Source organism: Loa loa (assembly GCF_000183805.2).
Source record: "Loa loa unplaced genomic scaffold supercont3.49, whole genome shotgun sequence".
Lineage (NCBI taxonomy): Eukaryota > Metazoa > Nematoda > Chromadorea > Rhabditida > Onchocercidae > Loa > Loa loa.
Genome location: NW_018108229.1, coordinates 269,572 through 283,231, shown reverse-complemented (window position 1 = coordinate 283,231; position 13,660 = coordinate 269,572). Strand labels below are relative to the sequence as shown.

The 13,660-nt window shown below is 36.4% G+C and overlaps 6 protein-coding genes across 6 annotated transcripts; 2 read left to right on the top strand and 4 right to left on the bottom strand.

The window, feature by feature from the left end:
* Positions 1-168: 168 nt before the first annotated feature.
* On the bottom strand, positions 169-855 carry LOAG_03208 (hypothetical protein; the record flags this gene model as incomplete). Its single annotated transcript, XM_003138745.1, has 3 exons — positions 169-318; positions 484-574; positions 740-855. 3 exons carry the CDS (start codon positions 853-855, stop codon positions 169-171), a joined length of 357 nt encoding a protein of 118 aa, XP_003138793.1.
* A 266-nt stretch (positions 856-1,121) lies between these two features.
* LOAG_03207 (hypothetical protein) lies at positions 1,122-2,430 on the top strand. The gene is made up of 3 exons (XM_003138744.2): positions 1,122-1,257; positions 1,393-1,575; positions 1,932-2,430. Exons 1-3 carry the CDS (start codon positions 1,171-1,173, stop codon positions 2,130-2,132), a joined length of 471 nt encoding a protein of 156 aa, XP_003138792.1. The 5' UTR covers positions 1,122-1,170; the 3' UTR covers positions 2,133-2,430.
* Positions 2,431-2,495: 65 nt separating this feature from the next.
* LOAG_03206 (hypothetical protein) lies at positions 2,496-2,948 on the bottom strand (the record flags this gene model as incomplete). Its single annotated transcript, XM_003138743.1, has 2 exons — positions 2,496-2,511; positions 2,542-2,948. The coding sequence occupies 2 exons, from the start codon at positions 2,946-2,948 to the stop codon at positions 2,496-2,498; spliced, it is 423 nt and encodes a 140-aa protein (XP_003138791.1).
* Positions 2,949-5,193: 2,245 nt separating this feature from the next.
* LOAG_03205 (hypothetical protein) lies at positions 5,194-5,889 on the bottom strand (the record flags this gene model as incomplete). The annotated part of the gene is made up of 3 exons (XM_003138742.1): positions 5,194-5,473; positions 5,637-5,860; positions 5,887-5,889. 3 exons carry the CDS (start codon positions 5,887-5,889, stop codon positions 5,194-5,196), a joined length of 507 nt encoding a protein of 168 aa, XP_003138790.1.
* Positions 5,890-6,557: 668 nt separating this feature from the next.
* On the top strand, positions 6,558-9,118 carry LOAG_03204 (hypothetical protein; the record flags this gene model as incomplete). Its single annotated transcript, XM_003138741.2, has 8 exons — positions 6,558-6,670; positions 6,817-6,934; positions 7,103-7,189; positions 7,362-7,538; positions 7,662-7,735; positions 8,286-8,505; positions 8,664-8,782; positions 8,918-9,118. The coding sequence occupies 8 exons, from the start codon at positions 6,558-6,560 to the stop codon at positions 8,934-8,936; spliced, it is 927 nt and encodes a 308-aa protein (XP_003138789.1). The 3' UTR covers positions 8,937-9,118.
* An 829-nt stretch (positions 9,119-9,947) lies between these two features.
* LOAG_03203 (hypothetical protein) lies at positions 9,948-10,559 on the bottom strand (the record flags this gene model as incomplete). Its single annotated transcript, XM_003138740.1, has 2 exons — positions 9,948-10,241; positions 10,356-10,559. 2 exons carry the CDS (start codon positions 10,557-10,559, stop codon positions 9,948-9,950), a joined length of 498 nt encoding a protein of 165 aa, XP_003138788.1.
* Positions 10,560-13,660: the final 3,101 nt, after the last annotated feature.

Sequence of the window (13,660 nt, the reverse complement as noted above, 5' to 3'; positions counted from 1 at the left end):
CTATGATATTTTGACAATCGCCAGCATGAGTTCATGATAACTGCTAGAAGTACTGCGATACGTCTGGCGAAGCGTTATGGATATTTCATATTAATGCAGGCGGTTGGACGTGAAATGCTGCGTGGAATGTGTGCGGGTTTTAGCAGTTGCTTTTCTTAAAAAGCCTTACTAAGGTGCTGCAATAGCGATCATGAGGGCATCAGACATGCAGTTCGTCTGATAGCCAGGATGATATTCAAAACCTAAAGGCAGTGCGATAAGATAAGGTTGAACTCCCTCTTGAAAGTTGTTAACACAAGGCTGGTAGTGATGACACAACTGTATTTCTTACACTCCGGTGAAGCTGTGTAATGAACTGTTCAGAACGAGCTCAAGCATCGTGTGCATTATAAATTGTGTGCCTTCCTATCCTTCAGCCTGTCTTCAAAAATTCTCAAAAGCTTTGTTCAATATAGTACAACAGCAGAGATAGCAAGATCCTACCTTGATGTGCAGGAGACGTGATGACGTAGATGAGCCTTTGAATGGATGGACGAATGGACAGTCCACGTGGCTTGTAACGTATTGCCACATTCTGAAAAGCCATTTGCAGTCTTGCAGAATGCGAGGAGTGCGGAATGTAGCTGACTTCCCCTACACAATGGTTTGCTAGAGAAATACTAGGGGAAGGCGTAGGTAGGGAATTCTCCATCAGTTTCGCTTTGATTCCTGTCACCAATAGGTTTTACACGGTTAATACCGTGTAGCTGGCCCAGTTGGTATTGTGTGGGTGGCTTCTCCGGGAACAGCTGTTTGTTCATATAAAGCAGGGCGAAGTGTAATCAAGTTTTCAGTGGCTGGATGGATTGTTGTCATGTCGAACTTTACTTGTTGAGATTGAACTAGAGTTACTGGGATCGTTGACAACCATTCTTAGTTTGGAATACCAAGTAAGCTGATTTCATTTCATGTGGTGTGTGTTGAAGGACGTCGCAAAGTGTGTTTAGTGTACTGGGAACGAATGTAGGGAATCTGAATTGTTAGCTACTTCTGATTATGTAAAGTCTGCATGGTGGATGGGATGTCAGTTTGAAAGGCCAGAAACGGCGTACTTATTAATATATAACTTAATTATTCACATGTTTAGCTGTTTTCATTGTATACGCATGATATATCGCATATGTTGGAGGGATGAATGACCCAAGTGAACGGACCTGTTATGTATGCAATCTCCATGAAAACGTCACTGAAGAACTTCTTAAGGAGCTGTTCAGTCAGGTCTGTTGTCTGTGCCTTTTAATTGCCACCTATTAATCATGCAAAATCAGGTTATATTACGCCTTGCTGCTGTTATTATGTACTGGATTAGTCAATCTTCGTTCCAAAATTAATTGTAAGAAGAAATATATTAAGGTGGGACCCCTTGATACAATCATTTTGCGTACTAGCAGTAATCGTGACTGTGGTTCGGCACATCGATATGCATTAATCGTGTTCAAACATGAAGTGAGTGTTCCGTTTGCATGTGAAATGCTTGATCGAATTGAGCTTTTCAGCAAACAAATTTCGGTTCGACCTAAGCAAGGCACTCGGCAGGTAAGCCTTTCACTTTTCTCGATATAAAGATTTTGGCCTGTTTTGGCTTTCGAATGTAGTTGTTCTTGGCCTTATATTCGCAGTCTCTTAGTAAGAAAACTTTGAAAAGTTTATTGCTATCTCTCTATTATAGTGTTCCCTTTGCCCCGAACTACTGCTTCATCTCTGAAATGCAGTGTTTTGAAAGTAGGTACATGTAAGCTTCGAAAGATTTCTCTTCTGTGACATGTTTTATTAAACCAAATAAGCGGCTTAAGTTTGTGCACCATTATTTTGATATAGTGTGGTTTATGAAGTAAAGGGTATCAAGAGGTAAATTGGGTCTGTGGGAACATCACTTAATCAGCAGTCTTCAGGCGTTGCAGTATTGGACCCCTACTTCTGTTCCTGCATTTCATAATTCGGTTTCTTGTTCATCACGAAATTATGCAAACAGTGGATTATTTGATGTCTATAGACGCAGACAAAACGAAAGTGAAGAGTATAATATAAAGCGCACCCGAGAAGATAAACGTGGTGTGAATATTTTCACTATGTTTACTGCTGCGGACCTGTAGGATGTGGATGGCACATCTTATTACACCAAATAAATTAAATTTGTGGCACCATTACTTTGTCCTATAAAAAATAATTCATTTTATATTGTATTCGACTATTTTACACTTTCTCTTGACTTCTGCGTGTTTCCCGTTATAGTTAAATGAATGTATTGCATTACAAATATATATTTTTTGATTAAATTTTGGTGCTTATATAGTTCCGCACTATTTTGAGAACAGGACTGACCAGTTTTTTTTTTCTGTGATGATAGTTCCAACCGCATATCTAGCGGCTGCAGACCAGGTTTATATGCTGTCACTGTATCATTAATATTATGATTTTAATATGCCGCAAAGTACCGGTCCGTAGAAAAAATAATTTTAATGGTCATTTCTCCTGAAAGGTGTGGTAAAATGTCAGACTTACCGATTCAGATAACTTACTCTGGTTTTTCCAAACAGTTTGGATTTCAGAATCTGTTTGTGATGAGGAAAAAAAGTGAACTTTTTGAAGGAGAATGTCGGGAGACTAGAATGCTCTTCTTTATTTTGTAACAATATCTCCAAATTCATTTTCTGTTTCATATTAATGATTGGTGCGAGAGATACGCTATCAGGAATATGTAAAGCACCAAATACTATGAAAAATTTTATTTCCTGGTGAGGGCTCGTACGATTATTTGAATTACTCATCTGCCCACGTAGAGATGCTCTTGATGGTTTTTGAACATTCTTCTCTTGTGGAATGAGTTCTTTAGATATAACGGTTTGGCCAACTTTTTTAATACCAATTATTTGGGAAATCTGATTCCCAGTTTCGCTTTTTGTTGTCATTTTTTTATTTCACTTTTGCATAAATAATACCGAAGAAGAATTTTTGCTCATCCTCTAGTGGGCTGTAAAATGTTATAGTTCAAGCTCTTTCCTTCTTGGTTATGATTCATTTTAGCATATGATTTCAACAAGTGAAACTCAGATGTGTGACATTCATCATTTATTCTCAAAATATGGTATGTTCTATTGGAAAGATTTCTCATTTCCCTCTTACATAATTTGTTATAATTTGTAAATCAGTCTCTTATTTTGGCGAAGTGCATATCTGATATGCGCGATGCAGTAGCTTTTAGTTATGCAGTTATTATCATATCTTATGTTTCCAAAATACATTATAGCTCGGGATAGAATACTAAAAAATATTGTTTTCGGAGAATGATACACTACCATACACCAGAACTATTTAACCATTTAGGAGATACCTTGTTTGATAGTCGTAATGCAAACAAAATTTACATCTATTATTAGAAGCCATATGATCTGGACCATTGAGCCGTCGTTTCATTTAATTTGTTAATTTATTACGCTGTTAGTATTCGGTCGCTTCTTTTTGTTTAAACATATCGCGTAAGTGATTGCTTTTTCAACTGTTCCTGATCTCCTTGGACACCTAATCATCGAAATTCTAACCCGCAACAAAATCTATAGGTCAGTATTTATGAAGCATCTGAAACAAATAAAAACTTGTGATAACGTGTATATAGTATTTTCAGAAGGAGCAGTAGTTTTGGATACTACAGAATTTTAAGATGAGCCACATCAAAAATTTCCATAAATTTAAAGAAAAAGTGATATCTGCGAGAGTAGCAGTTTGCATCGGAAAAGTAGATGGATTTTATGCTGATATAATTTAGCTGATTTTGTCTTGCAATGAAGCATACCTTGAACAGTAATATAACAGAATGCCAAAGTTTTAATTTATGAATTTCGAGTAAGTGCGTTATTCGATGGCTTTATCACTGGTGATCGTTGCAGCACTAGTGGAAATACTCTTCATAAAAGCCGTAATAAAGGTGTTCTGCAGCATGATGTTTTCCTGTTCTGTTGTTATTGTTGGGTGCTCTGTTTTTTGTTATATTACTTTTGTAACTTTTATAACTTTCATAACGCATTTTTTTCTGATTTGATGTTTTAAAGATTATTTTTAACTCTGTCAACATTGCTCGGTTTTTATTGTTTTTTGGCATTATATTACAGTAGTTTACGACGGGAACAAGTTCCACTAACATTGTTTACTAAATCTGTAGAAGTGAAGCAGCATTTCAGATGCTCTCTGTAAGGTTATCTGTGAAGAAAGAACATTTTATGAGGGAAAGGGCCTGAAAGGCAGACCGTGCGTTTAATTGATTTGAGTATTCCAAATTGCCTTAGAACAGGTGTGAAGCAATGATTGACAACGTTTACTTCCCGAGTTTTCATTAACGCCACGACGCAGAGTGATTACTTTGCTTTACAGGTTGCAAAAGCTTTTAATATGCATCCTTAAATGCTTTCATTTTCTTTCTGAACATCTTTTGTCTCTCATGGATTGTTACCAGTTTTTTAGATACTTGAAGATTTCTAAGCATTCTTTGCAATTTCTTGCCTTATTAAATTTCATTTATTGTACGTTCCTGCAAATCCTGCAAAAGTGCTGAAGTAGAATTTTCTAGGAATTTCTAATGTAATCAAGGTAAGATTGTTATTTGCGCTATCTCTTCTCAACTTTGGTCTGTTGAGAGTTCAGGGTCAGGTTTTGGCTTAATATTGATTGATTATATGTTATCATGTGTTCTGGTCGATGTGGTTTGAAAATAAAGGTGCTGCTGGTATTTTTGGTCACAGGGATTATTTGACTAGAACTCTTTCCACAATTCATTCACACGATATAATGGGAACTTCCCTTTACACCATAATCCCCAGAAAGCTCACTTATCACATCGTAACGCGTTTCCTACAAATGGTGTTTGGTTGCATGTTAGGGAGGCGGGGAGGGAGGGGTGAAGCCATACATCCTTTCAATGTATAGCACTCAGTAAATATACCATGTGATGAGATAGGTTAGCGTTATCGTTTTACTCTAAAATAACGGTCGCCAACCGCGCGGTGAGTAGATGATAGACGGGAGTTGTCCTTATCAGGTTTGACAAACTAATGTGTTTGAAATTTTGATTAGAGTGTACTTTCAAATTAACAGAATTTATTATTTTCAAACCTTACGATTCCTACTACAAATAAAGAAGATATTGCCCTCTGTGGACATCATTCACCAGTCGCCGATAATAGACACTATGGGATGTGTATGGGTCTGTATGTGTGTGTGTGTGTGTGTGTATGTGTCTGTGTCTGGGTACGTGTATGTGTATGGGTGTGTGTGTGTATGTGTCTGTGTCTGTGTCTGTGCCTGTGTACGTGTATGTGTACGTGTATGCGTATGTGTCTGTGTGTATGTGTGTACGTATGCATATGTGCATGTGTACGTGCATATGTGTGTATTTATGTATGTGTTTGTGTGTGTATGCGCCTGTGTAGTTTGGAAGGAAATTCTGAAAAAGTATCAAAGCAAACGATCGGCTTGAAACAGGATCTCCAGTTGGTAGCGAAGATTTGGAAGATATTAACCAGACGTTCGTTTGTGCCATTTAGAAGATTTCATGCCCTTTGCCGGACCACCGACAATCTCCCGGGACTGCTTGAATTCAAAATCACTTCGGAGAAACATCGTTTAAGTTCCGAAGTGGCGGGAAAATTCTGGGCGGAGCACCTGGAATAACTATATTCCTGTTTTGTAAATCGTCCAGTAACACCCCAGCATTTGTACCACTTTTCAGGACTGATCGGGCCGTATTATTGCCGCCTGGGTTGACCCAAAATAGCTCGTTCGTTGGTTTGAGCGAGGTCTCGCCAGTATTTGGTGCTGTGAAATGTATGTGCTGGAAAGGTTCTCAACTGTTCTTACCATTTTGTTGGTTAGAACTTCCCTTAATCCCAACCCGTCAAGCTATCTTTAGCTGTTGGCAGGGAGCTTCATTTAGAAGCTCGATGAGTTTCTTTATCATCCCTTAAATTATCGCTTGTGCAGTATTCAAAACTGATCTATTGGGCTTGAGCGTCCTAGGAATGAACTTTGTTGCTCATTGAAATTCATTTCGTATTATAAATGTGCTTTGGTCGGTAACTATTGCAAGTTAATTTATTTAGTTATTAAAACGCTTGAGATGTACCGATATATATTAATCATTTGAAATACTGTCACCGAATATGAGGATCGGTTTGCGAAGTGGTTCGGGAAAATGAAATTCGAAGTCAAACCCTAAATTTTGATTTTCCTCGCTGCTATGCTCGAAAATACCTTGTTTAGAATGGTTGCCTTGAGGGATTCTTCATTGATAACTCTTATCTAGTTTGTGTCGTTGTAACCTCTTATGTACTCGTGTTCATCCCAACGCATTATCGAATTGTTATAGACATTGCTTAATGAATTGCTACAACTTCCGTTGTGCAACATGGGAAATTTTTTTCAAATTTGATCTATCACACTATTTTGGTGGTTTTAAACGTTTCATCTTTTATTTCATCGTCGTACTTTCACAAAGTTTTTCCTTTTTTAGTAATACAATTTGTGGTAAAATGAAGGGAAAAACAAAAACTCTTGTCAAAGCAACGAAAGTTAGTCTTTCTGCTAAAAGCATCACGAAGAAGTCCACCGCACGCAAAGAACCTAGGGACGTAATCGAAAAGAGGTAAATGAAAGTTTTTTGCTTGAAAAAGGAGAAAAGGCACAAGGCAAACGCAGGACATCACTTCTGTAGTTGATAGACTGACTTATCCCTTAACAAATATAATATTTCTTTTCGAAGTCGGTATTTGCATCCGTGATTCATTTCAGAAAGCCTACGCGAAAAATCACCCAAAGCAAAAGTGGATCGCAAATGCGGAAATGCGCGAAGAATTTCAGCTTCAAAAATCCAGCCGGGAAGGAAAAAAAACAAAACAACAATTCAACGGTACAGATATTTTTTTCGCATTGTATTGTGCGACTGATTGGGAATAATAAGGATGGTTAAAACAGACAGTAGTGTAAACTTGCGAGGTCGGCTGCGACTAAAACAAAGACAGTGATATACATATATTAAAATGAAGTAATGTTATTTGTAACTTCTCTCATTTTTTAGATAAAATGTGTGGCTTGGGCACTCGATGCACCTGCTGATGCTTCATATAATACTAATGGCAGTAATATTGATGATAACATGAAAGAGGTTTTATTTTCATGACTTTCTTAAAATTTCACAGGAAATCAAAATGTATTTTTTTTCTGGAAATGTGAATCAATGCTTTTGACGAAGTTTGTTTATTAAGGATTTGTATGAGTTAAATTTTTATGTATGCTGTAACTTAATTCTAGGCATCGCTGGAAGCATATTTTTCCAGGACATCTCAGATATTGCTGATCATTATAAAGGACGTAAAAGATCTTTAAAAAGAACAGCTGTGTCAAAAATCGGATCGGAAGGTCAACGTGGAAAGGAAGGAGCGAGTGTGGGATTGGGTCATAAAGTAGATACAATGAAAGGTGCCCCAAACTCCCGTGTTTCAGCGCCTTCTAAAGTAAATTTTCCTTAACATGATCTGATAATGAGATCATTGTTTTGCAGTTGCTTACGAAGGTTTATAGTGAAGTGGGGAAGTTTATTTGTTGTTAAAACATGAATTGAAGTGGTACATATTTAGGGAAAATCTACATCGGTTAAGAAAGGTGGCAGAGCGCGAAAGAAGAATTTTGGGAAAATCGAAGAATCTGAAGAGTGAGAAGCTTTTTTTATGAGAAGCTGTATGCGATGCTGTTCAGTCTTTCCTTTCTTTTCAGTTAAAACAATAACTCTTTAGTAATCTTATAAGGAAATTACTTTTCCCACCGAAATTCAAAACTTTCTAATGAAGGGAGTGGTATTATGGAACAGTTTTCAAATACTGAACAATGATTGAGTCTAAATGGTCCCCATATTTATATGCACCTGCAGTTGTGCATAAAACTAACTAGATGCGAAGATTTGGTAGTTTTGAAATACCTAGTAATTGTGTTAGTGCAATTTTTTGGGAAGAATAGCTGGGAGTTTTTTTTGCAGGAATATTGCCTTAAACCTTTTGATCAATGTGTATAATATAAAGTTTTACCTAGAACTTCACCTTCGTCATGAAAACTTTTCTGAATACACTTGCAATGTGGAGCTGTGCAAACAGACAGCTGGTTGAAAAAGTTGTTAATATCATATGACTTCGAAGGTTTTTATTCTGTTTGTGTAATTGATACAGATTGGAAATACCGATTGTAAACATTAGAGGAAGTGTTTTCAGAAACATCACTCGAAAAGCATCTCCAAAGAAACGAGGAAAATTTGCAGTTCCAACTGTTGGGGCTAAAAAAAAACGTGTAATGAATGGTGGTGGAGGTGCATCTGGTGGTAGAGTGAAGCAGAAGGATAGTGCTGATGTTGATATAGGCCGTAAGATAAAGCAAGGATCCGGTGTAATAAATACGGAAATAATTGGGAAAACAGATGGACAAACGACTACGGTAAAGTGTAAGATCAGGACTGAGTGATCAAGAAATGAATGAAGAGGGATTTCTATGTTATAAAGACGAATTTCTATGATATGTTTGCACCGCTGCGGACTGGTATTCTTTCGATGAAATGAAAATTCCACGTTCTTGTTAAATGTTATCGGTTTTAGGAAAGCATTGCTTCTCGACTGCGCACCCGTAAACCGGATGCGAACGGATCTCCTTCTGGAATTTCGACCAATTTGCGCCAGGGTCTGCAGGGTGTAATAAAATCAGCAAGACGAAAAAAGTATGATTTCTTACGCCAGTTTACTCCAAAAAAAAATGCTGTTTATTACATATAATCCTTTTATTTAACACTTGAAAATTTCATTACCATCCTTTGCATTGTCACTGAAGCATAAGATAAAAAAATTATTTTCAGGGCCAAGCAAATCCAGTAGACAGAGTAAATCCAGTGCGAATTTCATTTTTTTTTCTTTTATCTACGAATTTGGTTTGATTTCCGTTTATATTTCTCGCCACAAACACCTCATTTTTCCCTGTTCTTTGATTTGATGTCAAGAACGATAATGGTTAGTCCTGCTTGGTTGAGTGTAGTATAACTCACATAAAAGTCCTAAAAACCTAAAGTTGTTTTTCTTGCTTCGAAATTCTCTTTTGCTACTGTGTCCTGTTTCGTTATGAAAATGTTATGTTATGAAATTCAATTCAATGTTCCAATAAATGTTGTTTTAGCACATATACACTTCGTGGGTGGCCGTTACAGTATTCTTTCTTTGTGAGGGCAATCGGGTCGTAATGTGTTTATTGTCGTAACACTGAAATATACTTTTAATAATACTTTATGCTGTTACAAATTGAGTAAGGTGCAGCAGAAACTCTACCATGGGTGAGGCTAAGTAAATCTTGTAAGTTTTCTCTAAAAGAATATTGTGACAGCGTATACTGTTAGCTCTTCTATATTTCGTTTTTAACTCGTACGAAGTGAGGTTTACTGCTTTTCAATTCACTATCATATTTCGAAATCTGTTTTGATATCCGAAAACTATCGGATGTTACAGCTGTGCAGATAAGTCAAATGGACTAAACCCGTTTGTGTTTTACGGAATGTTCCGATCATATTTATCTTTAATCTTAAAAGATTCCACTTTCAGAAGCATGAAGTACTTTAGAGGTCACATTTCATAAAACAATACTGATTTCAACCATTATATAATAATAAAGTAAATGTTTCAAAATACCATCCATAATTCGCTAATTGAATCGATAGCCCATTCTACATGACTTTCAAAGTCTGCTGATATTGATGTCGCAGTTTTACAGGTGAGTCGGTTAAGTTGTACGTGAAAATATGGTGAAGAGGAAGCACGCAAAAAAATTGCCGTAAAATTCTACTAAGAGTATCACATTTTGTGCTGTTTTTCTACGTACATTGCAAGAACTATGCTAAGTTAGTGAATAAAAAGCAATTTATTGTTGATCCCTGCTCGCCATGCATTTGCTAATGTAAAAACACTTTGAGTTGGATAATTTGCTGGAAGATTCTGCTCCTGTCCGATGCACTCATTGTAACCAAATCGATTACTGACCTGTCTCATTACTGCGTCCTGTATCACATACTCATTTCTTGTATCCTCGTAAACTATTGAGTGTTTTTCAATCCTTTCATTTTGTTTGTTTAAGTAGCGCTTCTGCCTTTCTTGAGCTTGTTTTCTCCATTTGGCACGACGATTCTGGAACCATACCTGAGAATGCATTTACTTACTTGCTTATTTATACTTTATTTTTAGGTTTTATTATCTTAAAAAAGAAAACAGTCGTCTTTTTTGAAAACCGATCTTGTGAAACAAGTAATTTACCATGATTCGATCTTCTGGAATATTCAAGTAAAGGGCAAGTCGCTTTTTAGACGACTGGTCTGGATAATGAGTTTCATGAAATTTTTTTTCAAGGGTTGTGCACTGTTCTTCAGTAAAAGTAGTCCTCACACGACGTTTCGTCGATTCTACATCTGAAAGAACACAGCTGGTACAGTATAATCCGTTTGCTTCGTGCAGCTTCATTTACCATGTTTATGCTTCTAAAAATTAATATGTGGAAGCAAACCGTACGTGCTATGACTACATGTATAACAATCTTATGTCGGGCTTCCTATCTGATTCAAGGAAATTCAAGGATTCATGGCCACTTTTAGCAATGCTGTTAATATGAATGCTTTAAGACAGCTACAAATTTCCATATCACTATGTGATACGTTGTATGATGCCACGAGATGTGATTGGATTCTAGTAGAGTGTACGTCAGTAACCTGTAGAACGTCGTGACTGTTTTGCTTTTCGGTTCTGTCTGCTCGGTTTTCCGTGCAGTATCAAATTTTCTCGAAATCTATAGAGTGGAATAACTTACTTCTATATATCTTTTACTAGTTAATGGATTTGACTAACATACTGCAACATTTTCGACTAATGACTAGTCATAAGTTTGGTGCCCTTGTTTTCTGTAAATTTGGAAATAAAATAATTTTTTAGATAAGTGATTGAAATGCGTACGGTACGTAGAAGGATTTGTAGAATTGCTGGTCGTAATGCAGAAGGCTTTCTTCTCCGCAAACATTGTTAGCAGTAAAGGCAGGACATTAGGTGAAGAACTTGGTGAATGCAACACTGTGAAGGGAGGGGATAGATACAAGAGGTTTGTGGTGATAAGTTGAGAGGGAGGGAGTGGAGAATAAAATTCCACAAGTGGCAACCATCTGTGATTACATTAAATTGAACTCAATGAATTGCCACTCATTAAATCGTAATTTGACCGCAATAATACTCAGCTAGCGTTCATTGTTTATTTTTTCTGATCGGCATAAACCTTCATTTCTCGGATTCAAGGCTTAAGTGTAATGCATTTAATCTTTCAAGAATATCGCCAAAGAGAATTCATGTTTGTGTATGTTTTCTTAATCCCATGTTTTCCACACCATATTCGTTTTCTTCAAAGCGAGACAACTTTACCATTTACTCCTATTTTTGGAAAAAGGGAGAAAAAAATTGGGAAAAATGTGATTGAAATCCGATGATTACGTGTTTATTAAAAAGCAGAATAAAAGAACAACATCGAAACAATTTATGGCTCATTTGCCGCTCCACCTATTTCATCATTTATCATTCATCGATGACTTTTCCAATATAGGACGACCAAAACATATTAGTTTTAATATTCACTTTTGTGCTTTTATTGCTATCGTAAATTCAGTACTCTTTACAGTTTTGTAGCTCTTTCCATAAGGTGTATTCTATTTGCTTTGCCTCTCGTCTCATTTGCTCTACGTTAACCTCCTCCGTTTTCTTTTTCATTCTTCATATTCTCTGAAGAGCAAAGGTGATACATAAACGTTCTTGTACAATACTACGGTAGCTTCCTCTGTTCATAGAAGATGGTACAGCATTCTCCAACATAGCACAAAACGAGGTAACTTTAAAGAAATTTTTAGAAACGCTTTACATTGTAATCAACTTTGATATACATAACCTATGTATTTAGTCATGCTGCCTACTTTCCTTTTCAGTTATGTTGCCAGTAAGCTCTGTTAGTTTTCATCTCAATTGTCTTTTTTGTTTTTCTCTCTTATGCCACATCTTCATAACTACTTCTCTCCCTCCTAGTTCAAGTTTTGTGTTGAATTATTTGGGTTAACGAGTAGGCGGATTCAACAATTGCATCTGATTTACTTGTTATAGAAATTCACTGCTAGAATTGCAGATATCAAAGACTTTAAAGTCTTAATAGAAAGGATTCAGTTGAGGAGCACCAGCTGCAAAGGTAGCACAAAATTTTCCAATTTTTTTCTTCATGTTTGTTTCTTTCTCCTTCTTTCTTTTTCTCAGAACTGTAATCTCTAGATTACACACAGTTTATGTTTTGTAAAGTCTGAAAACTTTGTCAAGTGATTAACTAAACTTTCCAAAATGATTTAAAATTCTATCTCTTTATACTGACTCTTATGTAAATGTCTCTTAGATTTCCATCTTTAATTTGCATATATGGGATTCGTATTATCCGTCGTCCATGATTTACTCTGCCGCTGCCGAATACTGAGTTAATTGGTGTGCAAGATGCTATGGTCCAGTTCCTTTAGTGGGCGTTGATAACTACTCATTAGTCAAGCTACCAATACTTCGCAACCAAATTACATCGACTGTAATAGTAGCGCTGCATCGTTCCACACACTAATTTGCATTAATTCCTGGAGTGTATAAACAGTGATTGACCTGAGATGCACGGCTAGATTTTACAATGAGAGAGTAAGAAAGCTGCTATGATACATTTCAAGGTAATATCTTCCTAATCATAGGTCATTTATGGAATCCGGCAACACTGTTTTTGGATTTTGAAGGAGAAAATGATAAACTCTGCCGGCTGTGATCATTCGGAGTATTAAATGAAATATATGCTCGATTTGAAGTTACCCATAACGTGGGAAGTGATGGTTTAGTATAAAACAATTAATTTGTGCGGATTGATCAGCTCAACTTCTTAAAGTGGAACTATTTCCTCCAATTTCATCCAGTTCATTTCTGGACAATAACCTTAAAATACTTTGGTGTTTGCGCACTTGGGAGTGGCATTTGTTGGGAATGAAAGCAAGTTTCTCAATAATTTAATCAGTTTCGTTAGAATATGGTCCAATAACATCATCGACATCTCTCTCTTTCTTTTACTAGGGCCATTCGCACCTCTTAGTTATTCCGTTAATGCTCCTTTAAAAGTATTGGCTGTTTCAATGCGACGTCAACGCATCATTAGAAGTTGCTCTAAACCTCGTCTTTTCACCTCCCTGAAATTCCTAATCCGCTAACTAAATAAGTTGCTAAAGAATCTTTGTGAAAACTTTTTCCAGCAAGATTTCTATAGTAGATAAGAGGATTGTTATTTTCTTTATTTAATCCTTAGGCTTTTTCACTTTTTTAACTAATTTTTTAAATAATTATTTGCTCAACCGTTTATTTCTGCTTAGTAGCCAAAATGACCGACCATTTTGAGACGACATTGTTCTGTTGTATTCTTCATCAATAAGAACAACATTTGGATTATGCTTTCGGTGAGAAACTTGATATACAATAAATTGCTTTCTATTATCATTTCTAACTCAATATATATATATATATATATA

Bases quoted from the DNA above. Each gene is read 5' to 3' on its own strand.
- LOAG_03207 (XM_003138744.2), top strand. From the start codon at position 1,171: ATGAATGACCCAAGTGAACGGACCTGTTATGTATGCAATCTCCATGAA. The intron at 1,258-1,392 runs GTCTGTTGTCTG...AAATATATTAAG, and splicing joins TTAAGGAGCTGTTCAGTCAG to GTGGGACCCCTTGATACAAT. The intron at 1,576-1,931 runs GTAAGCCTTTCA...AGCAGTCTTCAG, and splicing joins CTAAGCAAGGCACTCGGCAG to GCGTTGCAGTATTGGACCCC.